This window comes from Phoca vitulina, unplaced genomic scaffold (genome assembly GCF_004348235.1).
Source record: "Phoca vitulina isolate PV1807 unplaced genomic scaffold, GSC_HSeal_1.0 scaffold19, whole genome shotgun sequence".
NCBI classification, from domain to species: Eukaryota; Metazoa; Chordata; class Mammalia; order Carnivora; family Phocidae; genus Phoca; species Phoca vitulina.
In genome coordinates this window covers 12,723,629-12,748,781 of record NW_022589722.1, presented here as the reverse complement: position 1 = coordinate 12,748,781, position 25,153 = coordinate 12,723,629, and the positions used below count along the sequence as shown (strand labels likewise).

Genomic DNA, 25,153 nt, shown 5'->3' with positions numbered 1-25,153 from the left:
AGCATATTTATAAATCATCTGAGGAGTATATGGTGAAGTTCCAGATTTGTGAAAACCACTAAACTCCAGGTAGTGAAATACCAAGCCAGCTAATATAAGTGCAGAAAGACAACACAGGGTTACGCAAGTAGGCCAAATTCTGGACAGCAGATGGGCTTCTACATGGACAACTGTAGGGCAAGGAATTTAGGGAGAAGTAATACAAACCATCCTTCCAAGATTAAAGGGCTTTGAACTTCAGCTATAACGAAGTCAGTGTATATTTTTGTCCCTAGTTATGCCTACTGCAGCTAAAAGGCCAGCCAGAAATCAGGAGTGCTTAGAAAGGGACATTTAAAGGGGGCCATTAAAAGCAAAAAATAGTATCTGGCTCAAATGTGAAGCCATGGATCACTTATACCTGGAATGTTGTGAGTCTTTTGTTTCACAAGCCTTAAGCAGCTCTGACAGGGCAGGAGAAGGTGCAGAGATGGACTCAGATGATCTGTGGGGAAGAGGAGCTGTTTTATGGAGGCCAACTGCAAAGATCAGGAGGAAGGTTCACAAAATCATAGGGATATGGCACATGTGGACGCTCACCTTGATTAACAGTTGCCATCCCCATCATCGGTAGACATGGGTCAGAGAGTAGATATGGAAGGAATAGAGCATACTGCTGGTTTAAAATCTGAATCAGTTTAGGCAGAAAGGCCAATACGCTAACTGACAAATAGGCACATAAAAATTCAAGGTAGCATGGGATGAATGCCAAAGAAATGCCTACCTCTCCCCTTTAAAACTCGAGAAGAGAGATTTTTTTTTTTTAGATCACTTACACTAGGGGTAGTATACTTTAGGAACTAGTAACCCAAATAGTCCCAGTTCTGTCCTAAAACTACAGATTGGCAGAGAAGAGGTAAATGCATTTCTTACGAATGGATTTATAATACCCTGTTTTAAAAAGTCAGTAATATTTGGAGATGTGCCCACACTTTGCAGTTTACCTTGGAATAAAACAAGTTTTGGAATCCGGCAAACCTGTTTCGAATCCCAAAGCCACCGTGTACTGACCCTTAGATAGGTTACTTAACCACTCTGAACTTTAGTCTCCTCTTCTGGAAAGCAAGAAGAACCCCTTCCTGAGAAGGATTTTGGGATGGTGAAAGGGGTAGCATTTGTAAAGCTCCAGGAGGGGATGGGGACTGAGGCTGTCTGCAAGTCTTGGTTCCCTTTGTCATCTCTTCCACAGTGTGCCCTTTGTAGCACCATCAGACTCTGGGGCGCCTCTGAGTCTTCCCCCAGGTGGGCAGTGCTTGATTCTCACCCTACTCTGCAACTTTCATCGACATTAACATTCATTGTGTCATATTCATTGAGCTCCTATTATTTCAAGCATTGCTTCAGGCATTTGGGAAATCATACTGATAAAGATAGACCAGGGCCCTGCTTGCAGGAAGTTTACCTGGGGGAGATGGGGTACACACACACACACACACACACTCTGAACCTCTAAACAAAGTCATTTCAGAGAATGATAAAAAGAGGATCATAGGGTAGAGTGGGACAGGGGTTGAGGACATGGTTCTTTTAATGAGAGGAGGGAAAAGGCTTTTGTGAGGAGACAACACTTGAGCTCCAGAGAGATGAGAAGGTGTCATCTGAAAATCTTGAGATGAGCATTCCAGGTAGTTGGACAAAAGGGATAGATGTCCCAAGGTAAGAATGAGTACGGAATGTTCAAGGAGCCGAGAAAACCAGTGTGAGGCAGAGGGCAACCAGCCCTATTGGGCTTTGGAGCCAGGTCAGGACTCAGATTTTATTTTAAGAGCAATAGAGGGGCACCTGGCTGGCTCAGTCAGTTAAGCATCTGCCTTCAGCTCAGGTCATGATCCCGGGGTCCTGGGATCGAGTCTCCTGCATCAGGCTCCCTGCTCAGCGGGAAGCCTGCTTCTCCCTCTCCCTCTGTGAGCTCTCTCTCTCTCTCCCTTAAATAAATAAATAAAATCTTTTAAAAAAAATAAGAGCAATAGAAAGCTATTGGAGAGTTTTCCGCTGGTAAGGGAAAAGACTTGATTTACCCTTTAGAAAGCGCTGTGGTTGCTGAGTGGAGAACTGGACTCTAGGGCAGCTCGAGCGAAAGGAGCAGTGTCTCTGCTCTCGTTTCCTGCCCCCAGGCCATTGCCACCCTGGCCTCTGCTCATGCCGTTCCCATCTTTCCAGACCCGAGGGCCCACTCTGACTTCACACCGCACCTCTCAGGGGGCAGAGGTAACAGCGCACAGCCCTTCACTCTTTCCTCTTTTAAGACATGTAAAATATTTTTTCTCAAACGAAATATTTAACCCAAATATATGTCGTTTCAGGTTTTAAAAATCAATTTGATTGGCCACAGGAAACGTATTTTGGCATCTCTGGGAGACAGGCTACACGACGATCCACCCCAGAAGCCCCCTCGGTCCATCACCCTCAGGGTAAGTGCCCAGCTTGTTCGTTTTGTTCTCCACTCTTATCCTCAAAAATTATCTTGTGCAATAAAATAAAATGACCGAAGCAACGGATCGGGAAGTTCAGGCTGTTTTCCATGTAGCTTACCTTATTTGTATAAAAAACAATCTCACTTTTGATTGTATTTTGTAAGATGAGATTTCTTTTTTCTCAATTGGTTAAATATCTATTTTTGAGATTTTTAGATGTACGTCTGACAAACCACCACCTTTAAAGAACCGCTCCCTCTCCTCCCTTCCCACACTCCCATCTGCACCAAGTGAGAGGAAATGAGTTTTCTGTCAAACTCCTCAAACCCACAGAAAAGAAATCAATCGAGGAAGGAAGGATCAATTTAAAGTTAATCTTAGGGTCTCCTGGTTTTCAGGCAGTGCAAGCTTGTCAGCTTTAGCCACTTCAAAAATTAAGAATAAAGAATCTAGAGAACTTTAAGAAACTATTTCAGCTACGTTTCAGGATTATGGGGCAGAAAAACTAGAGAGAGAAACCACAGAAGGGAGAGAAAACTAAAGTGGAAGGAGAAGGAAGGCAGGAAGGGAAGAGGAGAGAGAACAAGAAAACGAGAGCTGATCGCCAGCAAGATAGCTGAGGGAAGGGGCCGCCAGTAGGCATGGGTGTTCTGTGAGGCCTATTGGAACTTTTCAAAAACTCTGGATCTCCATGGCCGCTTGGAGAGTTCCAACTCTGTTCTCTTCAGTTAGTCCTGCACTTGCTTCTGATCCTTTTTCTGCACGTGTCAGCAAAGGTGGGGATAGCAAACAGTGCACAGGGGCCCGGCACTTAGGCGGAAGCCCCAGCCATGAAATGCCGTAGAAAGCCTCATCAGTGAGCTCCAGCAAACAGCCTACCGGCTACCGCCAGCACAGCGGAGGGCCGGGCAGGAGAGGGGCTGTTAAGATTTTGAGTCTGATTCCGTTTTTAAAGAAGAAGAAGATGCACAAGGATGTCAGGGAATGCAGGGGATGTGGCTGGAGGAGGGAACCAGGAGGAACATATTGGGCGAATTGGGACACACTGGGACATTTGGAGACTAGTTGGGGGCTTTGGGAGCAATGAAAGTAGAAATAGGACCTATTTTTCTTCCTAGTAAGGGAAGCCTCAAATAAGTTAGGAGGGAAATAAGGCTAGAAAGGGATTATTGTCTCACCTTCATTTCGCTACACGAAAGGAGGGAAAGATGTAGGTGCTATCAGTGCAAACATCCTAAAATGCCTCTTTAAACAAGCAACTCCTCCTACTTATGCTGCTCTCTTTCCTTCCCCTCCTGAACCTCTCCCTCTGTTTCCCTGGAAGAGATTTAGGAGAACAACAAACAGATCAAAGACAGAGGTTTCCCCAGAAAGAGTGCAGGATCTTAATCTGTCAAAGGAGGCCCAGAACATCTGGGGGAGAAGTGGCCTGGAGACCCAGCACAATCCAACCCTCCTCTGACTTGCAGACACTGGAGCCCAGCCTTCTGCCGCCCCTTGTCTTCCTTCTGACCAGTTTCCCTCAGCTTGAGTCATCTTTGCCGTTGACACGCATCCTCTGTCATTATATGCATTGCTCTGCAGTCCGCGTGTGACATGCTGTGTCTCCATGCTGTGTCCTCTTCCCTGCCCCATTGCCACACCACCTTTTGATGGAGAATCAAGACCCATTAGGTCCCACTGGGGCTCTCTGTTCATGTGTCTATCACAGTGAGGACACTCTGTCCACATGAAAACGTACTTCCTTCCTGCGTCCACACACGGCGGTAACATCAGGGGCGCCCGACCTATGTTCTGTCTTGCTCCCGAACTCCTCCGTAGCACTGGGTGCGAGAAAACATAGCCTGATTGAGTATCCTTGAAGCTTTTGACCTGAAATACTTAGGGGGAAAAGTGTTGCCTAGATCACGCCATCAATAAAATGGCGGAACGTCATCCATTCCTTGGCAGTTGATTCAGAAATGACTCCCCCAGCCCCGCAATTTGTCTTGTCAGTATTTCACAATTGTGAAAGCAAAGGTTAGCCACAAGAACATGGTATTTATTTCATGATGTATTTCCATTCAGGATCCCAGTGGTAATCACACTCCTCCTCAGTTGTCTCCATCACTTAGCCAAAGCACTTACACCACTGGTGGCTCCCTAGACGTTCCTCACATTATCATGCAGGGCGATGCAAGGAGGAGAAGAAATGAAAACTACTTTGATGATATTCCCCGATCAAAACTGGAGAGGCAGATGGCCCAGGTAAGGTGTTAAAAGCCTCTGTGATGTTTTTGCCTTTCCCCCATATCAAGTAATGCGTTCTGATATTGAACCCTAGCTCACAGTGAGCGGATGCCTGTTGTCCACCCAACTGGGATTTTACCATTTTACGCTCTGGCTTTCATTCCCTACTCAACTTGAACCAGACCGAAACAGACCTTCCCGGGAATGGAATGTATACACAGATCCTTGTTATCCATTCTTACGGGAGAAATTGTCTGATCTCGTTGCACCCAGAAAGTCTTTGGGCCAAAGGGAGTCATACCACGTACGAATCGACTCAAAATGAAAATGAAAAATAAAAGTCTGGGTTATAAAATGTAAATCGGTTAGATGACAGAGCAGAAGTCGGAGGGAAATATTAGTGCCTCGTGATGTTGTTAACTTCCTTCCGAGTTAACATACTTGTACAGAACTGCGTCGTCTCGTATTGTCACCTTGAGGAGTTGAAGGTGATGATGCTGCCTGACACAAAGAACTGAAAAAAGAAACCTTTCCTGTTCGGAGCTTTCCACGGTTTTGGTAGAGATGTCCTTGTCTAGCCTGCCCTCAGACTGCTGCTCAGAAACCTGAGTCAGCCATGACCAAACGGCCGAGCTGTTCCTAACATCCATTCAGAGGGACAGCTGGCTCTAGAGTTTCTCTGAGAATCCAAGATTTGGATTTGTTCACAACGACTGGCAGAATCAACTCTTTCATCCTCCTCCTAGGTTCAGACTGGTGTGTTAAGAGGCTTCTCTCTGCCTCCCACACCTAAGATGAGAATCTTAAGGTGAAAATTCAACTGTAATTGCTTTGCTTTGCTTGTTAAATATTTTTCTGAACTGTTTGGTGAGATTCTGTTTTGAAAAGCCTTTGGTAAACATTCTATGCTGCCACTCATGAAAGAAAAATGTGAAGAGAATGTTCTGGAAACCATGGATATTCTGCCTGCAAATGCCCTGGAGAGAGAGGGTCTGGTATGCTGCAACTCCTTTCAGCTCTCTCAGTATTGAATTGTTCTCTGGGTTCTTTGAGCAGGGAATGGCAATGTTAGGGTTACGGACGATCTTTTATTGAAGAGAGATGAAAATGTACGAGATACAAGAAATGAATAATTTTCCCTTTCTCTCTTGTTAAGTATTAGCTTTTAACCCTTATTTCTGTTTTCACTGATGTTCTCTTAAAGAGTCTGAAAGCTTTTTCCCCAAGCTGTTCCGATATTTCCTGCTCCTTGTTAGTATTTGTGGATCACATATCTGGTTAAATTTCTCTAATGACAGCATTTCAGAGACATGGTTTGTTTTAACTTTGAGCCATGCCGTCTTTATGTATGAGTACAAACTGGGTCTTTTCTGAACCTTTCCCTTCCCTGGGTAAAGGAGGATCCTTCGCTAAAGACCATTAGCTACTAGTGACTCTGCCAACTTCAAAAGCGGAATCACCTATCTGAGATCCTCATATAATCTATGAAATTTCTGCACGTAGTACAGTTTTTTCAAAGAGGAAATGAATCCCTCCTCTGCCTGCGTGTGAACACTCACGGGTAACCTAGCAAGATTGCTTCCTTACCTTCTCTTCTTCATGAGATTCATAAGCTAGGGCCGGTATTGAATAGCCCAGATGTTTTTCCTGTCACTCCAGTCAGAAGGCATCCCTTTGAGGAATGGTCTCACCCTCGAGAAAGTTGAATGAACTTGTATCTGGCCAGGTGAGAAAGGTCCAGAAGCAGAAAGGGGCTGAGATAAGCGGGTGGATGGACGCGGTGAGCCACGGAGGGTCTGTGTGGACATGCTTCTTTTCCTCACGGGTATGCTTGCTGTGATCGAATGACTGGTGTGGACATAGGCCACTCGTGTCAGACCTTTCTGAAATCCTGCCGCTCAATACAGCACTTTGGCTGCAGAGAAAACAGGAGATGGCACTGCAGGAATCTGATCAATAAGGAAAAAGGATTCTGGGATCACAACTCTTTCGGTTGTGTTAATTGCAGTTTTTTATTTGTTTCTCTTGAGAATGTTTCCTAGTCTAGAAATGCCAAAAATTGTGGAGAAATGAATTTGTACCTTTTAAAAATAGTTTCAAAACTTTAACCTGTCAAAATACCAAATACTCAGTGATTTTGTTGTTGAACGGTTTTATTTAAGTGCTTTTCTACCACTCAGCCACTCAACTGATGCTTTTTCTTATCCTTCCTTTTCTGGTCATTTGCTATATGGTTTTTTAAATCCATTTGCTTTTTTAACAACCTGTCATATCCACTCTCGACCACATTCTTCCCTGAGGTTATGTGCTTAGCCAATAAAATTGAGTCTTCCTAAAGACTTGAACTAGAAATTAAAACTGCAGTAAGCAAGCAGCTAGTTATACGTCCCTCTAACCAGGAGCTCGGTCCCTGAAGTTCCTTCCCAGAGACTTTCTCCCAAGAGGCTTACGTAGCGTCGATAAGGCTTTCCTAGCCCGTCTGTTTCCCCCCAAACGATAGAAGTCCATTTTCAGGCTTTCTTACTTAAAGGAAAGGAAAATGCAATTAATAGAAAATCACCAGGCCAGATCCATGTTCTCAGAAACCCCTCTACTTCAAGTAGCAGAGTGATCTGGAATTCTAGTCATAGGCCAGAAACCTTAAGTTCTTGGTGGTGGCAGCAATTCAGAGGAGTATTGCCTTCTTGAGGTCTGCTCAGTAGATGTTTGGAAGTGCTTTGCTTCACTTGGAAAACCAATGCTTGAAGTTAAATTGAGATGAATTCAATGTCCCCTCCACTATTAAATTTGTTCATTGGCAAATGATTTTCGAAAGTAACACTAGGGTGATGTTTAATTACTTGTGTTCAACTTGAACGAATATGAAAAATACCTGTCTTGGAATGCAAAAGATTTTAACTATTGTGGCTATTGCTTGCCTTTATTCTGATATAAGCAATATCCTGGCATCAAATCATCTTAAATAAATATGTGAGAGACAGAATTGAGTTCAGTACCAAGAACATTTTTTAACTCACTGAACGAAATGATATAATCACATCTAAACAATGGGTTTCCGTCATGCTGGAAACATTGCTTTTCTAAAGTTCTAAATTGGACTCATTAGCTCAGAAGCTCTGCAATGCTCCCACATTGGCATACCTCTAATAAATGAATGTTGCACTCACATTTGTATAATAACAACTTAGAGCTTTTAAATTTTCAAAGTGCTTTCACATCTGTTATCTCATTTTAGTACAAACGAACTATCCCACACAACTACTCATGTGCATATTGCACACAGCAGATGAGTTTCTCAGTCCGAGTTCTGTAGAGATGAAAAAGCAAGTGAAAATATGGAAAATAGAACAGAAGGGGGACAAATATTTCCAGTATTTAGGGCCGACTCACAATCTTTGGAAATTTTCTTGAGTGATATTTAGAAGTCAGAATACTCTTGGGTGCCTGTGTGGCTCAGTCGGTTAAGTGTCTGCCTTTGGCTCGGGTTGTGATCCCAAGGTCCTGGGATCAAGCCCCACATCAGGCTCCTTGCTCAGCGGGGAGCCTGCTTCTCCCTCTGCCTCTGCCATGCGCTCTCTCTCTTTGTTTCTCATGAATAAATAAATTAAATATTAAAAAAAAGAATACTCTTAAAATGAATAATAAAGGAAAGTAATGGAGCTAATAAAGTCTAGAGACCACATTCCCCAAAATTACAAAGAAAGGAAAAGGGTTTCCCAATATGAAACTTATCACCACTTATAGGCCTTCATTTACAAAAAATACTTATGGAAAAATATAACGATGCTTCTATTTTCACAAAATAAAGAGGGCTCCTAAGTAGTAAGAGAAATACATATCTTTGCACAAATTTTTGCTTGATATTAATGAAGAAAATCCATCATGTAGAAGTCCTTGTGTTTGGAAGGCTCTCATCTAAATAAAAAGGTCAGTATTGGGGGGCACCTTATCTGATGCACACAAACCTGAGAAATAGACATTATCCACATTTTGAAGACAAGGAGACTGCGAAACCACATGACTTGTGTGCTCGGGGTCACACAGCCAGAAAGAAGTCAAATCAGAACTTGCCTGGGGTGTCATGTAAGGCACTGCAAAGGCTTTGGGTGAATTGCTCCTCAGTCAGTAGAAAGTTGATTCAGTTGGAACTCTAATGTTTCTTGATCCAAGCAGTATTACTTAATAAGTACAAGCAATCAGTTACTTCTTTATTTGAAAGCATTTTACATATTATATGAGTTCTACAAATGTCCGTTCTTTTGATATCGTTAAAAGAAGAGAAATGGAAACAGGGCCAGATAGAAGCCCTGCCGTGGCCAAATGCGTGCCCGGGAGTCCATGTGCTTTATCTCATCTAATCCTCACAATGGCATGTCCTGTGCTCGAGCAAGCCCAGGTGGGGGAGAGGTTTGCCACACGGCTGGCGTGTGGCAGAGCTGGGACTCACGCTCTGCCTACCTGACCATATCCTGGTTCCTCTATGGCTCTTGATACCCTGTGGTAGCTGTCTTAAATGATATAAATATTTTTACATGATATAAAACATGTTAATAACAGTTCAACGAATACAAATTTCCCCTATGCTAGAATAAATTACACTTACGTAGGCACAGCAAGCAGAATGAGGATAAAATCACTAGCAGTTTAGTGGAAACTTATTGAATCCGCTTTTTTATGTATCACCATAAAACCCTTTAATGCAAAAGTATAATGGTTATTTGTTGAGCCTTTTAGTGGAGACCCCTCTCTGCACATGTTGGCAGAGCTCTGCCCTTCACGCATGTTTGTGAAAGCTTTGCACGGAGGTATGGGGCTTACAGCGCATACAGAGACGTCCTTGGGTGTGTTTTCTGCAAACAGTGAGACCCTGTTTCCTTAGCGGCTTCTTCAGTCAGAGTTCTCATTTGCTTTCTTTCTGGCTGTGCGACCGTACCAAGTCATGTGGTTTCTCTGAACTTCAGCTTTCTTTCTTTCTTTTTTTTTTTTTTAAGATTTTATTTATTTATTTGATAGAGAGACACAGTGAGAGAGGGAACACAAGCAGGGAGAGAGGGAGAGGGAGAAACAGGCTTCCCGTGGAGCAGGGAGCCCGATGATGCGGGGCTCGATCCCAGGACCCTGGGATCATGACCTGAGCCGAAGGCAGACGCTTAACGGCTGAGCAACCCGGGCGCCCTTTCAGCTTTCTTTAAAATGTGGATAAAGCCTGCCTCTGGGATTTGTGTGTACCAGATAATTTATGTGAAAGCATATTCTAAACTGTAAGTCACTGTGTTATTAATACGTAGATGATATGACTCTCAATTCAGGTATATCACCTGTCAGTCCCTAATTCGAAGGTCCCTGGTTCATCATAGGGCCAGTCAATGCTAAAGATATTAGAAAGGTAAGTGCTCACTCAGACGGTTTAGCATTCTAAAAGACAATCTTTTTGTTCCAGCATTATCCATGCTTAGAATATATATGGACAGTGGAATTGGAATTTTGCTCTTTATTATTTTAGTTGCATAAATGTGAAGGCTGCCGAGAAGCATCTCTCATGATGGAGAAGGGGGTCTGTGCGGTGATCACAAAGCCAGGAGAGGCAGAGGATAGATGGAATAGTTCTCTACAAATTCAGGCTACAAAAGTATGTAGCACTCCTTAGTCCCCACCACCTGTTTAACCCGTCACCTCACCCCCCTCCCCTTGCGAGGAACACCAGGTGATGGATGGAAGTGTTGAATCACTACATTGCACACCTGAAACTAAAATGTTAACTAACTGGAATTTAAATAAAAACTTTTTTTAAAGTATGTAGCAAAGAATATACTAATGGCATGTTATAGTATTTTAACATGGTGAGTTAAAACATTAAGTGAGAAAGAGGGATTATTTTTCCTTAAATGAAATTTAGAACTTGCTTGAAATACACAGTCCGCAAAATTAGCTACAGAGGCATGGCTATCCCAAGCCATGAGGCAAATGCTTGCCATCCTTGGGAAAGAAGGAAGATGGTAATTTATTTTTTCACACTTTCCCCGGGGAAGTCTATTGTTTCTAGAAATTCTACCCACTGCTCTGGCATTATGGGAATTTACAGAATCAGCCTTCAGAAAATAGCACGACTATGCTCAAGGGACAGCATTTTACAAAGCGATTTTCCCCCCAAACTAACAAGTTTTCTTATTACTGTGTTAACATCAGATTTTTTTTTAAATGCTCCTAGGTTTATGGCTAGCTTTTAGTTTAGATTTTTATCACCTAACCACTACTCAGAAAGGCTCAGCCTGTCCATGACTTCAAAATTTTCTTCCATGAACGTCTAAAGAGCAACTCCTAATACTTAAGCACAGACAGATAACATATAACCAAAAAAAGAAGGTTAAGAATAAACTCAGAAAGCTCTTCCATCAGGAACTTCCAGTTTGACAGCTTGTCGGGTTGACAAGCTGACACGCCAGCTTCGGAGATAACTTGGGGTGTTGATGGTATCTGTGCCCTGTGTCAAGCCAAGAACTCTGGACCACCAGCCATCGATTCCCAAAGGCATCACACCAAGCAGAAGTGGAAAACGTTGCTTTCATAGTTGGAATTTAAATCTGATGTGTGTATACGTTGTTTATTAATGTGGACATTTAATTGCCTCTTCTTAAAATATACACTGGTCTCTCCCTGTGACAACTTTGGGGTGGGAAATTCCAATGTGATTAGTGTCTTTGGGAAACACTGAAGTGTCACTGTCTATCCTGTGCATCAGGTTTAAAAAAATCTATCCTGTGCACCAGGTTTAAAAAAATCACTCAGAGGGATTTGTTTTTAGATTTTGATACTCATCTTACAAGTCTGGATTATTTCATTCTCTGTCAAGTCCATCGGCGAGGCAAATTAGACGACCAGGAGTTTGTCCTGACAGATGCCAGTCAGACCTAAACACCTCCATTCATTTTGCTAGAGAAGCTTTGATGTCTCCACCTTCCCTCAGTGTCCTGGTACTTAACCAAAGTGAGTGTTTCCCATTAAAAACAGACCATGGATTTTTTTAAAAAATCAGTATAAAACTATTTTCAACTGAATAAATAAGAAATCTGACAATATATAAAAACCCTATTTCGGTAGAATTGACCTCCTGATACTTAGTGGTGCCTTAGGCTTGCTGACAGTGAGCAGCTTATTCACATAGAGGCACACCGGGCTATTTTTCCACTTGTTAAATCTTTGGAATGTTTCTCATTATATTCAGTCCAGTTCTTGGGTCTGCAGGTCAGAGTTTTGGCTGTTATAATCTGACCTTGATAAATTTTCAAGGGTAGGAGAATTCTCTTATTCTCCCTCTCCCTCTTCCTTTTCTTTTTCCAATGTAAAAAAAAAAAAAAATGAAGACAAGGTTTTTTAATGTCTAGAGGAAATAGGGCTGATTATGCGGTCCTTTCTCAGTTAATTCCATTTGTAGATGACTAAAGTAATATACCAGTAGGGACTCTTCTAGATACATGCAAGTAACAAAAATCCACCTCAGGGTGTCTTTAAGTTAAAAAGGGCATGTGTTTGAATCATTTCACTGTGAAGTCCAGGTAGACCTGGGTCCGGGTGCTCCTATGATGTCTTGCTCTTTGGCTCTTCATGTCTCAACTCTGCTCCCCTCTGGGTTGGCTCTTCTCCCAAACAGGCTCTCTCTATGAGGGAGTTTCAAATCCAGTTTCTATTCAACTTGAAACTACAAGAAAGATGGCTTATCTTTCCAGGAGTTCCCCCCCAAAAGTCCCAGGATTGAGTCCCATTTGTTCAGATCAGCCTGTTCTGGTTCACTTACCTGTCCAGAGCTAATTATAAAGGAGGGTGTGTGTGTGTGTGTGTGCGCCCGCGCATTATTTTTTGTGAGGCACAAGTAAAGGAGTAGTTATCAAAGTATTTTACAAACTCTAAAGTTATATGTTTGGGTTGTTTTATTAGAAAGTATCATTATTTTGAGAAAACTTCTACAGTATGCTTTTTCAGTTAACAGCTGGGAATAAATGCAATGCAAAGTAAAGCTCATAATATTTAACTGTGTTTTACAAAACTATTTCTGTTTTCCAGCTCCTAAGCCCAAACTAATACCTCTCCACTGATATGGAAACGATAGTTCTTAGGAGTTCAAATACTCCAAGGAGTTCCTATCTGTGTTATAACCCAGTTAGCATTGGAGCTCTTTGGAAAGGACTTATGGATGAAACCCCTATTTAAATACTTTTAAATACTTTATGAGTTAGCATACATCAAAATCTATCATTATATTTTATATTTAAACAAATTTTTTTCTCTTACAGTGAAGTGTATGTTGGCTATGTAGTAACAAGGCCTGACTCTTCCTTCATCATTTTAAAATTCCCTGTAATAAGGACTCTGTAAATACTTGTTGACCAGATTACTTTACACAAGGTTATAGGCACCACAAAACCACTGGTTTCTAGGACCCCAGATTAGACACAAATTGGGATGGTCTCAAATCTTCTAGAGAAACTGGAACAGAAGCATATCCCCTGCCCAGTAGATCTGGTAAGTTAGCTCAACACCATTATTGTCAGAGGCAGCACTGATTAATACGACTTATAGTACAACTTATAATGTATAATTAATACAACCCTCAAAGCATGGAGAATTTATGTTGCTTCCCCAAGACCACACAGATTGTAAGAAGTCGAGGCAGGGTTTGGGCCCAAGCAGTCAAGCTTCCCACCCTGTGCTTTAACCATGTGTTGATACACCTGCACTGTCTCTATCCAAATGGGGTCCCGGCAGACACAACACATTCTGCAAGTTCTAGAACCCCAAAAGTCTTTAGTGCAATGTTTTGAGTCCTGTGACAAACTATTAATAATATCTATCGTTTTATGAAAAGGCAAGATTAGTAGAGAATTGAACCTCCAAGGTAGCATGGATAAACTTTGTCAAGAAAATCCTTTGCTCTTGACATCCATTTTCTCATTCTTTACAAATCAGGAGCAGCAAACAATTGCTTCGTGTAAACAATTATGAAATGGCATGACCCCTTTTCTATAGGGGTCTCCAATGAGGTTTGAATGTAGCATCACAAAAATTTGCAGTAACTTTTGTTAATTACTAGAAGATTCTTCTGTGCTTCTGCTAAAGAAAAGCAGAGAATCTTAGGATGGGAAGGGCCCAGAAAATGTATCTAGTCCTGTGACTTAATGCAGCACTGCTTCTAATACATCCTTAATAGACAGCCACAAGTTTCTGCCTACCGTTGTCACTGGGAAGGTGACCCCGACTTTGTGAAGCAGTCCCATCACCGTTGGAAAAGTTCTAACTGATAGAACTGTTGCTTTATGCTGAATTGATATAAGCCTCCCTAAAACTACTACATAGTTAGTTTGGAAAACATGAAGAATAAATCTGCTCCCTTTTACTGAGAATAGTTCTTTAAGACTAAAGAGAATTTGATGTCTTCCCCTCACTCCTTGCCAATATCATTCTGAGAAGTGGGATGTGGACCCCACAGCATCCTCATTCCCCAGCTCTGGGCACATCTGCTTTGTTGATGCTCATGCTTAACATCAGTAACATCTTGTTAACTCCTACTGAGCTTTTCTTCATGAAAATGTCCCAGCCTTTACCAATGGCCATGGGCCATGCCTCCCTCCTCAGCCCTCAGCCTTTGTGTGTGTGTGTGGGTGTGTGTGTGTGTGTGTGTGTGTGTGTTTAACCTTAATGCAGGATTTTACATTTACATTATTCCTTTCCAGCTTTCCAGCAAAAACAGTTTTATCAAGTTGTTTACCCAATAATCCTAGTCTATCAATGTCTTGTTAAAGCTTGGTCAACACTCAATTTATCAGTGATCCTCCCCAACTATGTCATGTGCTAATTTAAAACGCTTATTCAAACAAGCATGTCTTTCAAGTAATTTCTCCAATGTGGTGATCTCAGTGTTGAACAGACAGAAATGAGGAAGAAACTGCAGTCTTCTGCCAGAGACCTCTTGGGTTGGCATCATTTAAGATCATCATTCAACTAGACCTCATTTTTCCATATTTTCCACACGCATAATATGGGGAAATAATGGGGTCTCAACATCGGTGAATGAATGGCCTTGTCCAATACCCTTTTTTTACCAGAGGCAGGAAGCAATGTTGAGCATCTAGCTTATAAATGGGTTTAAATAAAGAAAATGACAGCCTCAGTTTGCAAGAAAGGAACATAATGTATAAAAAGATGTTAAAGGCAAAGAGCAGTATTACTCTGCAAAATCCGGTTCCTTCGCAGCAATTCATGATAAAAAAGCTGATCGCTGCTTTTCTGAGTGAGTTATTAATATTTCTGCTTCTTAGGTGTTCTGAAAAATGTATCAGTAATGGTGGCATCCAAAGTTTGAGGTAGAACAAGTAAAACAGCCCATATTGCAATAAATAGCATGATCCCAATTGACTTAAATTCCCTGCAAGATGCAGGGAGCTGTACATTACGATCTCAATTGCACAGTGTTCCTTTTTTCTCTCTGCTTTCCTTTTTCTGAAGAGATCTCATAAATAATTGTGTATTGTCATTTAGGGCTACAACTGTCATATTAGGGAATGCAGGTTATATATGATCTCTGCAAATGAATAACAGAAATCACCTAGCCTGTATGTTCTCTCCTACCTTGGTAGCTGAGGGCTTATTGTATGTGCTGTCATTACCAGAATCAGTTGGGAGGGAGGAAGGCAGGAAGGAGGGAGGGAAAGAGAGAAACCTGTAAATTTGGGCAAGCAACAGGAATTTATCATCAGTATCTGTATCATGCCAGTGGACTTAGGATGGGACCAATAGTGGTATTTAGTTCTTCCCACTTTTGCTAGATTAATGAATGCCGATGCCATCAACAGTGGGTCACACAGAGAGAACTGTTGGCCTGACTCTTCACTTCCAGGGGAAGGTCACAATCACAAAGGTTTGATAGGACTGCTCTTCAGGGAGGTGGAGAAATGACAGGAAACAGCATCTTCTTGAGTCCAGCATTCCCTGCAAATGAAATAGTCTGAAACTTTTTTTAAAAGGGTCAGTGGCAAACATATAAATAAATAAAAATTTAAACAAAAACCAAAAACCCTGAACTTGAGACAATCAAGTGTAGTTGAAAAGAAGAATCCCATACAGTTGTTTGAGGGCTGTGTGCAAATCGCAGAGCTCACAGGAGGGGAGAGGAGGATCATTCCTGAATCCATGGCAGGGAGATGGCAGTGATCCTAGGCTGGCCCGCAGCCTCTGGGCAACTCAGGAGAAATCAAGGGTTTTGATCTTCTGATTTCCAGGCAGTATTTCCGTGAGTGCCCATGGAAGAAGAGGCTGTCACTGCTGGAAGAAAAGATGCAGAGGTGTTGGGTGCATTAATCCTTGCCTGAACCGAGTCTCTTTGACTCCCATCTTTTGACAGATCTCATTTTAGTCTCTGCTCAAGGAGCCGCTGAGTCCGCTGGCTGCTGACCAAGCCTTCCTTTGTTAGGGTGCCCTTTCTTCTTTTGTCTTTGAAGCTGTTTTGTTCACTCTTCAAGTTTGTTTTTGTTTTATTTTAGAAGCGCTGTCATCCAAGAGAAGGAATGGATTTCATTATACCTTTAGCATTCAACCCTGAACCTTTCCTGTTTCTTGTTGGATTCTTTCTGGTCAATTTTCGAACACCCCGAAGTGTGAAAAAATTTTGACAATATAAGGGAGAAACGGAGAAAAAGACAATTTTTTTTTCAGGGCTAGAACAAGGCAGAAAATTTCATCTTGGTAGAATCTGACCAGGGGACTCTATTCATACACGTTTCTTTATTAAACTAGCTACACAGTGTTGGCAGACTCCTGGAAGGTTTTCAGAGCCTAATTGGTGTTAGTGAGTAGATGGAGCTCTTGTCAGCTTGCTCCATTCCAAGACCCACCATCAGCCTCTGAATCCCAGTTTACTACTGGTCCTGATGGTGGAAAAGGGATTGTGTCCGTAGCAATGTGCATTCCATAGACAGCCACTTTGTGACCCATGCCTTGTGCTCAAAAGATGCAGTAACTATCTTGAAATGATGTCATGGTGCCAGGGAGACAGATTCCTATGTTCTAAACCTTTTTTAAATGTTCAACTTCTGCTTAAAAGAATAATCCTTTTACAGTGTGGAAAATATAGACTGAATTTGGACATAATGTGCTGGATGTTCAGGGAGGGCTTCTCTGAGATGGTGACATTGGAGTAGAGCCTGCAGGAAATGGGGGAGCTAGTCCCGCAGTAGCTGGAGGAAGAACATTTCAGGCAAAAGGGGAGACAAATGCAGAGGCTTGAAGCGGGAATGTCCAGAACCAAGTAAGCAAGAAGAATAGTAGGAGCGGAGGGCAGAGAGATGAGGCTGGGGCTGGGTGCCAGAGGATGGAGATGCTCACAGGCCATTGTCAGGACTCTGGATCTTCCTGTGGGTTCAGTGGAGCAGAGTGGCATGATGCAGCTTTCATTTCAAACAGATCATGTTGGCTGTTGTATTGAGAATAAGCACTAAGGGGACAAGGTTGAAAGCAACGAGACCAGTTTGCAAGCTAATGGAATAATCCAAGTGAGAAAAGGTAGTGGCTTGGACCAGGCAGTGATAGGAGGGTGAGAAGACTTTAGAAGTAGACTCAGCAGGATTTGCTGCTAGATTGGATGAGAAATGTGAGCAAAAGGATGTGGCTGGAAGAAGGGGTTGCTGTTCACTGAGACAAAAAGTCTTATGGGGAAGGTGAGGAAAACAGGAGCTTGGTTTGGGCATTTAATTTAAGGTTAAGATGCCTATTAATCATCAAAGTAGGGCAGCATCAAGAGGACAGCTGGGTATCCGAGTGTGAAGCTCAGGGGAGAGGTCTAGACTGGAGATACAAATCTGAGAGTCAGAACTGGGTGACACCACCTAATGTAGCCAGAGAAGGGAAAGGAATCGAGGACTGATGCTCCAGGGATCAGAAGATGACCACTTATAGGAACCAGCAAAGGAGGCCAAGAAATGGAAGGAGTGATCAAGTGTCAGAGGTCAAGGAAAATGAAGCGTCAGATTTGGCAGAGTGAAGGGTATAGAGAAAAGCAGTTTCTGTAGAATGGGCTCAAGTGAGGACAGGAAAAGAGAACATGGAGAAAGCACAGGCACCTCTTGGGGCATTTTGCTTCTTAAAGAAGAACAGAAATTGAGTAGGAGCTCAAGAAGGATGTTGGGTCAGGGGAAGGAGTCCATTTGCTTTTTTTTTTTTTTTAATTATGTTATGTTAATCACCATACATTACATCATTAGTTTTTGATGTAGTGTTCCATGATTCATTGTTTGTGTATAACACCCAGTGCTCCATTCAGTACGTGCCCTCTTTAATGCTTTTAGTAGAAGATGTTATAGCACTGTTTGAGAATGCTCCAGTAAAGTGGGGGAAAATGGATGAGGAAGAAGAGAGAATATATCATAAACTACTGGAATGCTACCAGTTGAGCAGAAAAGAAGTCTACCTTTAGAAAGAAAACCTTGAAGATATAGGTACTACGCTTTACATTTTGTCATTAGATTGGAATGCAGATGTTGTATTTTCTGAACTGAATTCCTGGTAACCTGAGGTACATGATGGTGACAAGAACGAGACGTGTGTTGTATTTTAAGAAAACATTTCCAGAGTCAGGAGAGAGGTCTGAACTAAAGATAACATGATATGCCTTTGCTTCATCAAAGAAATCCACATTCAATTATTGACTATATCTTGGTTATAAGACTACTATATCTTTCCTTAATCCCCATTTATTTGGATTTCATGGTAATTCAGGTTCAGATAAACTAAGTTAGCCTGAGAAATAAGCAAATGAAATTTGCAGAGGGATATTTAACATCCTTTTATAGAATTGTTTCCAGGCTCTGTACAAGGAGCCCTTTAACGCATAGGTATACTAATTACAAATGTTCCTTCTCTCTTCAACAAAGTGAGCAGCCCTTTGTCAGCCTTTATCAGGAAAAAATGAGAATCGTTCTAACAAGAAGTCTGCAAGGTTAATTTCTGGTGCCTTTACCAGAAATGTGTCAGCAGTGACCTCACTGACTAAAAGCACACGTGGCGATAACAAAGCAGACCAACTACAAATGATAATGAATAGTAGTAATTAATGTTCCTGTCGTGCTTTACTCTTTGTCAAGAAACTTTGAACACATTCTACTGTTCCATTGATTCAGTAAACATGCTTGATGGCCTTTTGTGTTCGAGGTGCTAGAAATTTAGCTGTGAAAAAGTTACCTCTCTCATGAAGCTTAACATGAGCTGCAGAACAACCTGACAAAATAAGTAAGTCAAGTACTATTATTATTCTTTACAGATGAGGACATTCTAAAGCTTAATTAAAACTTAGATTTAAATCACTACCGTTCTAGGAATTTGGGCTTCCGATGAAATCTTATCACCAGTATTTTCTTTCTCAGAACTGTTCAGAACTCAGCACTTCAATACAAGTTGTACCGTGAAATATTATCTTCATAAATATAATGAAATTCTGTGATGGAAACTCTTTTGCATTAAAAAAAAAACTCATTCCAGTACTCAGTCTAATAACCATGTGTCTAGAAGAAGAGCCATTTTATCTTATGAAGACACCAGTTACAGCTAATCCACTTAGAGTAACTGCTCTTTGAGCCTGATAAATTATTTACTGCCAAAAGAATTACTGTGATATCTGAAATGTATCAGCGTTTTCTTCAACAACCTCCACAACTAAAATACAACTGCCTTTATTTTCAACTCTTTTTTAAAAATCTGACTTTTTACCCTTTGTGTTGAGTCAATTAATTGTTGGAACTTATAGAAGTGTTATTGTTTTCTAAGTTTAAGACACAGTTTATAAATGAAAATAGTTATTGTAACATCTTTCAAATGTATATAAGCCACATACAAACTCTCTTCAGTGTATGTGACTAGAGGTAGAGTTTTTTTCTTCATTGAGAAAAATTTTATGCAAATTAAAAAAAATAAACTAAGTGATGTACGAGACCCTCTCTTCCCTCCTTAACTCTCTGGTAACTTTCTCTGACTGTTGGAAGATAAGATTCGTGTAACAAGACATTAAGTGGGAAATTTCCTGTAGGAACTAAGTACGGAGTATTCTCAAGAGAAAGTTGCCAATAATGGAGTCAGCTACCCTGTTTAGGATTGACCAGGAGGTGGTGAAACCAGGCGCCATCAGCTGCCTGTGTGGACAGGCAGAAGATTGGTGTTGGGGAAGGGCAGAGAACTGTCTGAGCCACTGAGGAGAGCGCATGGGAGAAGAGAGAGGTGTCCCCATGCACTTAGAGCCTACTCTGGAAGAGCTCTAAGAGGAAGGCTCATGCAGAGTGGGGGAACCTGCCAGAAGGGGAAACGGGCATCTCATTCCACAGTCGGACTTCTGATAGGCAGATGCACCAACCTGAGCTGCAGAAGAGAGAACTGGAGGGACATGTCCTGGCAGAGAGGGGAGTGGTCACAGAGCAGCCTGCCCTGCACAGCCAGGCTGTATGTATGTGTGATGTGGGCGGGCGTGCGGGAGGAGTCTGGGTTATACCCTCTCCCCTGTGTCCCATCCAATGGGTGAGCATGGGCTCTAGGAGGGCTGAGTAGAGGTTGGAGGAAGTCAGGCTTGGGACATATTTCTCACATCAGGAACTGTGCAGTGGGGACCCCATCCATCCCTACAGAGCCATCCAAAGATCTCACATAGAAACACAGTAGAACCTGTGTGGGGCAGGATGGTTGCACCCCCTACAAGAGGACACCGGAGGCCATTACTCCGGTGGAGCATTACTCTAGGAAGCAGTGCAAGCTGTCAGAGAATTCAGCCATAGCCGGATAAGAAAAGAGGCCTTTGTCCTTCTCCTGTACTCCCCTCTCCAACAAAGGGCATGAAGGAGGTAGAGCTTGGGGTGGGGGATATCCACGATTGACCATACCACCCCACTCCTCCCTACTCCTAGTGGAAGAAGGAAGGCGAAGAGGACCAAGTACAAATCAAGCCTCTTGTAACCACCATGGGATTTTTAAGCCTCAAGCCTGGCTTGTGGGGAGGGAGGGCAAGGTCTGAATCGGATGATACTGGGGTTTTTTTACAAAATGGATTCTTAGTGACTCAGAGTGACCAGGAAGTTATGAGGTCTGCCCCAAGTGTCAAGTGGCCTGGTGCCCATCAGGGAGGGGAGATGGGGCTGGCCCTTTTGGGAGTAACGATTGGAAAACAATAAACCTTTCAGGTATTTGACCCCTAGTGGAATTGCGACTGTTCCTTGAACTGGTGCCACTTACATGTATACTTGTTCCAGGGTCGGTAAAACCAGTTCCATGTAACTGGAGACTGCCTTTGCCTCCTTTGCCTTCCTGTGAGGTCAGTACTGTGCTGACACCCCTTCCCAGCCATCCCAGCAGGCCGACACGTGTGACACTCCCTTGTCACCTGAGCAAGCCACTTACCCTTTCTGAATGTCAGTGTCTTCATCTGTCAAATGACAAGTGGTTCCTGGGTTACTTCTAGCATTAAAAGTCTGTGGAAGTTGGGGTTCCTAGGTGGCTCAGTCGCTTAAGTGGCCGACTCTTGATTTCGGCTCAGGTCGTGGTCTCAGGCTGGTGAGATCGAGCCCCACATCAGGCTCTGCAGTCAGTGGGGAGTCTGCTTGAGATTTTCACTCCCTCTCCCACTGCCCCCCCACTCTCCCTCTCTCTGTCTCTCTCAGATAAATAAAATTTTTTTTTTCTAAAGTCTGTGAAAATTGTGAAAGAATGAGCTCAGAAATGTGATGAGAGTACTGGAAATATGAAAGGTATCCTCCTGCATGTCTGTTTGTGCCAGTTAAGATGGTCATCCCACCAAAGCATGGAGTTGGTATATTTAAATCAGGTGGCAGCTATTGTAGACGAGGCTGGAGGTTTAATGGGCACAAGACTTAACTTGCTAGAGATTGAATTTTTGAAAGGTAGGAAGAGGAAGATCCCCTGTGGAGAGAATACCAGGAAGTCTAGGGAGGGAACTGAGAGTAGCAGAGCCTGTTTAAGTGGGAGGTGGTTGCAGTTGCCTTCGGTCAGACCCCAAGGATCTTACTTCCTTAACGGAATGCCAATTACCTAACAATCTGTCCCCAGCAAGCCATCCAGATGACAGAAGGGATGGAAAGCAAAGATGTCTGGGGGAGAGGGGGGAATGCCACCGTCACTGGACAGAGAGATGTTAAATTTCTGGTGAGCGTTTCTGGGAGGGTGAAGGTAGGGAAAACATTTAGCCAGGGATAAGTTTCTTTTCCATAATTCATTTGCTGATGCAGTTGTTCTTTGCCGGGCTTCTAAACCATATTGTGGTTATGTTCTTATCTCCTTCCTGCATGATCTTTGTACGGCCTGCTTGTGAATTCTGGGGATGTTCACAGTGCTTACTGAGTAAGTTTAGGCATGCTGCCATTTTCTGTGATTCAATTTCATGGTGTCTTTTAGAATGATGGAATTCAGGAAAAGAACTCTATAAAGATCAAGCCAGGAACCTCTGGTTTATTTGGTGGTTTCTGCTGTAACTCCTAGGAGGGGGGGTTAGCTTGGCATTTGGTTCTAAGCAAGCAAACATTATTGCCTTTTAATAATTGTTAATTCTTAGCTTGTTAATGGTGTGGTGGAGAGTCAGGATGATGGAGCTGAGCTGACTCATTATAGCCTCCCCAGTGCTATTCCCCAAAGTGTCTGCTTCGGTAACAGACCCTGGCTTCCTGACCCCAACCCCTCCCTGCCCTAGTTTCCTTCCTGCCACCTCCCCTGCCACTCCCTTCCACTGCCGAGTGGCCAAATGATGCTTCCCCCCTTGTCTACCACAGTTCTGCCCTTGAGAACTCTGGAGGGAGAAGGATCTTCTAGGTTTATCAAATGGAGGAATGACTAAGTCAGGAAAGTCATTTTATTGCATTGTTTGCTTTTGGTCATTGAAGATAAGAAAACAAAAATATGTATTCTGCACTAAAGGCTTTTTCCCATCTCTCTTGAACTCCATGAAAATATTTATTCTCTGAAATGAATGATGTGAAGAGGGAAGGTATTTCTGTTGTCTTTGGCAAATGTAAAACACAGTTTGCTTTTTCCAAGATGTGAATTTATTGGTAATCTCCCTTGATATAAAACTAATGTCTAAATGGTCTTTTTTCTTTCCCAGCCAACCCAAAATGCTTTTAAGCAAAAGAATGAGTTGGAAGCCAATTATTAAACCTGGGCATCCTGAAACATTTTTTGAGTGTGTGTGTGTGTGTGTGTGTGTGTGTGTGTGTTTAAGAAATGTGATTCTTTGCTTTTTATTATTTTCCTCCTTCCCCTCCTTGAGACTACCTTGGTAGCTGCCATGTTCTAAATATTGACAAGATGAGATAGTTTTCTGTTTATATCAGCAGTCGTCTGTCTGTGAGATATGGACGAATCAGAACGCTGGATTTCCTTTCTCAGCCATCCATCAGGTTCATAATGTAAGGTTACAAATGGTTATTTTCTTTCCTGAACTTGCGCTATGTAATGTGTTGCAAAGTGTTGTCAGTAGCTGCAGGTACTGTGTCCTGGCAATGCAGACGGTCTGTGATGTCTAATGACTCCTGAGATCTTGTCTCTGATACTTCATTCACTGTGCCTTGTGACCAGTTGACGTGCAAACATTGTCCTAAAATGAGAAACATACCTGGTTTTTAAAGTCTGCAGTTAAAATCTGTTTCATGTGAGTTTTGGCTTTCATCCCAGGTGTCTGTGTTAACTTGCTTTTACAGGAAGAAGGAAAAGGGTAAATTGATATATATATATATATACACATGTATATATCAGTGTTATTCTTCCCCATCTTGTACTTCCCCATGTCCATGGACTAGTCAACCCATCCTGTCCAAAAGTTCTCAAAGGTTCATGTGCTTCACTTGTGAGAAATATTTGAGTCTGATTTGCATGGTAGTCTGTATCCCTTTTACGCGAGCGTGGGAGTGGTATGGCCGGAAGCGGCATCGTTACAGCTACAGAGTGGTTCTCAGCCTTTTTCCACTGGACAATACTGAATTGATCTTTGGAATGTGCGTGAAATCGTGACCCATTTTACTCTGAGCTGTGTAATATTCAAATGTTCACAGCTTACCTCTGCACACTTAAAAAAAAAACACCATTTTTGTTTGGGAAGTAGACATTTTAATGTTTGGTCTTTTCTGTTTTGTATTTTAAATACAATCCTATTTTCATATCCTGTTAAATTTTTCCCACCGGATAGCCTGCTGCCTGAGAGGTTGAGGCATTTGGTTGAGAATCACTAAGGAGAGCTCTCGGGGCGGCATGTGAAGGGCCTACTTTCAGGTGCCACGTCAGGCACACCGCTCCTGTGCATGGGACTTCTGGCTCTTGGGCTCGTGGGGTCTGTACATTGCCTGGTACTGATGCTCTAGTGACCCAGCAGTCCCTCCCAAACCCGTAAATGCTAACCAGTGCTTTTTCATGTTCAGAAGTGGCCATCTCTGCTCTTTATCATCCAAAGGAACAAATTTGGTATAACCAGCTGCATTTGACCAAACTAGCATTCTTGATTCTGGAAGATTTTTTAAAGACCTGCTGTAGCATCCTGCTTCCGTGTGTGTGTGAATGTTTGTAGGAGGCCCTTCCTTACATTCACATCCAAACCCATGCCTACATATTTATAAGCGTAGAGCTCTATGGAGCATTCTTCAAAGCCTCAGAGATAACAGAAGATAAATGTAATCACATACATCTTATGGAAGTTTGGGTAGCTCACCTCTGATCGATATTTGTCAGAATTCTTGAAAGTGAAGCCTTAACCTAACAGTCGTCATTTAAAATCATTTTTGTTTTTCATTAAGTGTTCTGAAGAAATAGAGAATAATGTTTATTAATATTCAGATCTAAATTTATAAGCAGGTAGGTGGAAACAGTTCCTAGTAGAAAAGATTTAAAAGCTGCTATTTAAAAAAATCAATTAAATCCTAATTTTAAAAAAATCTAAAGAATTAATACAAGGCTTGGAAAATACCATACCTTTCTGTTCATGTTAGGAAGCTAAGTCATAATCCTGGCTTTTAATTATTTACTGACATCCTTAGGAAATGTTTTTCTCAAGAAGAAAATAAGGATATAGACGATGTTCCCTTCATATGCACAGAGCATAGAGAATATGTAGTATCTTCAGTTTCCATGTTTGGAGGAGAGAACTCTGCAATACGATGTTTTTGCATTTGCCTTATGTATCTGGTGCATATGAATGAAAAGTCATGCAGCTTTAGCACCTTTTGGAATAAAGCAAAGTTTAAAAGCTGCATTTTAGACTCTGCCATCCAGTAAAAACCTATCTGTAGACTTTTGTGAATTTTTTTCCTGGGCTATAACTAAATTCAGTTAGTGGTTTTATACTTTTCAGCTGGTGGGATAAAAGACATTGGATTTAATTACATCATATTAAGTATGGCCCCACCGTAGCCCTTCACACTCGGCCACACTGTGCATGCCGAGTTGGCAGTTGG

The 25,153-nt window shown here is 42.2% G+C and overlaps 1 protein-coding gene across 15 annotated transcripts in view; it reads left to right on the top strand.

The window, feature by feature from the left end:
- The window catches only part of ANKS1B (ankyrin repeat and sterile alpha motif domain containing 1B), a 1,095,895-nt gene that overhangs the window by 1,011,475 nt on the left and 59,267 nt on the right, over positions 1-25,153 (top strand). For 8 of the 15 annotated variants that reach the window (XM_032416335.1, XM_032416333.1, XM_032416345.1 and 5 more), the window contains 3 exons: positions 2,343-2,450; positions 4,521-4,700; positions 23,045-23,119. In XM_032416335.1, the coding sequence (XP_032272226.1) occupies positions 2,343-2,450; positions 4,521-4,700; positions 23,045-23,119 (363 nt within the window). The remainder of the gene's footprint in view (positions 1-2,342; positions 2,451-4,520; positions 4,701-23,044; positions 23,120-25,153) is intronic. The other 7 variants (XM_032416340.1, XM_032416338.1, XM_032416346.1 and 4 more) reach the window with 3 other exon arrangements.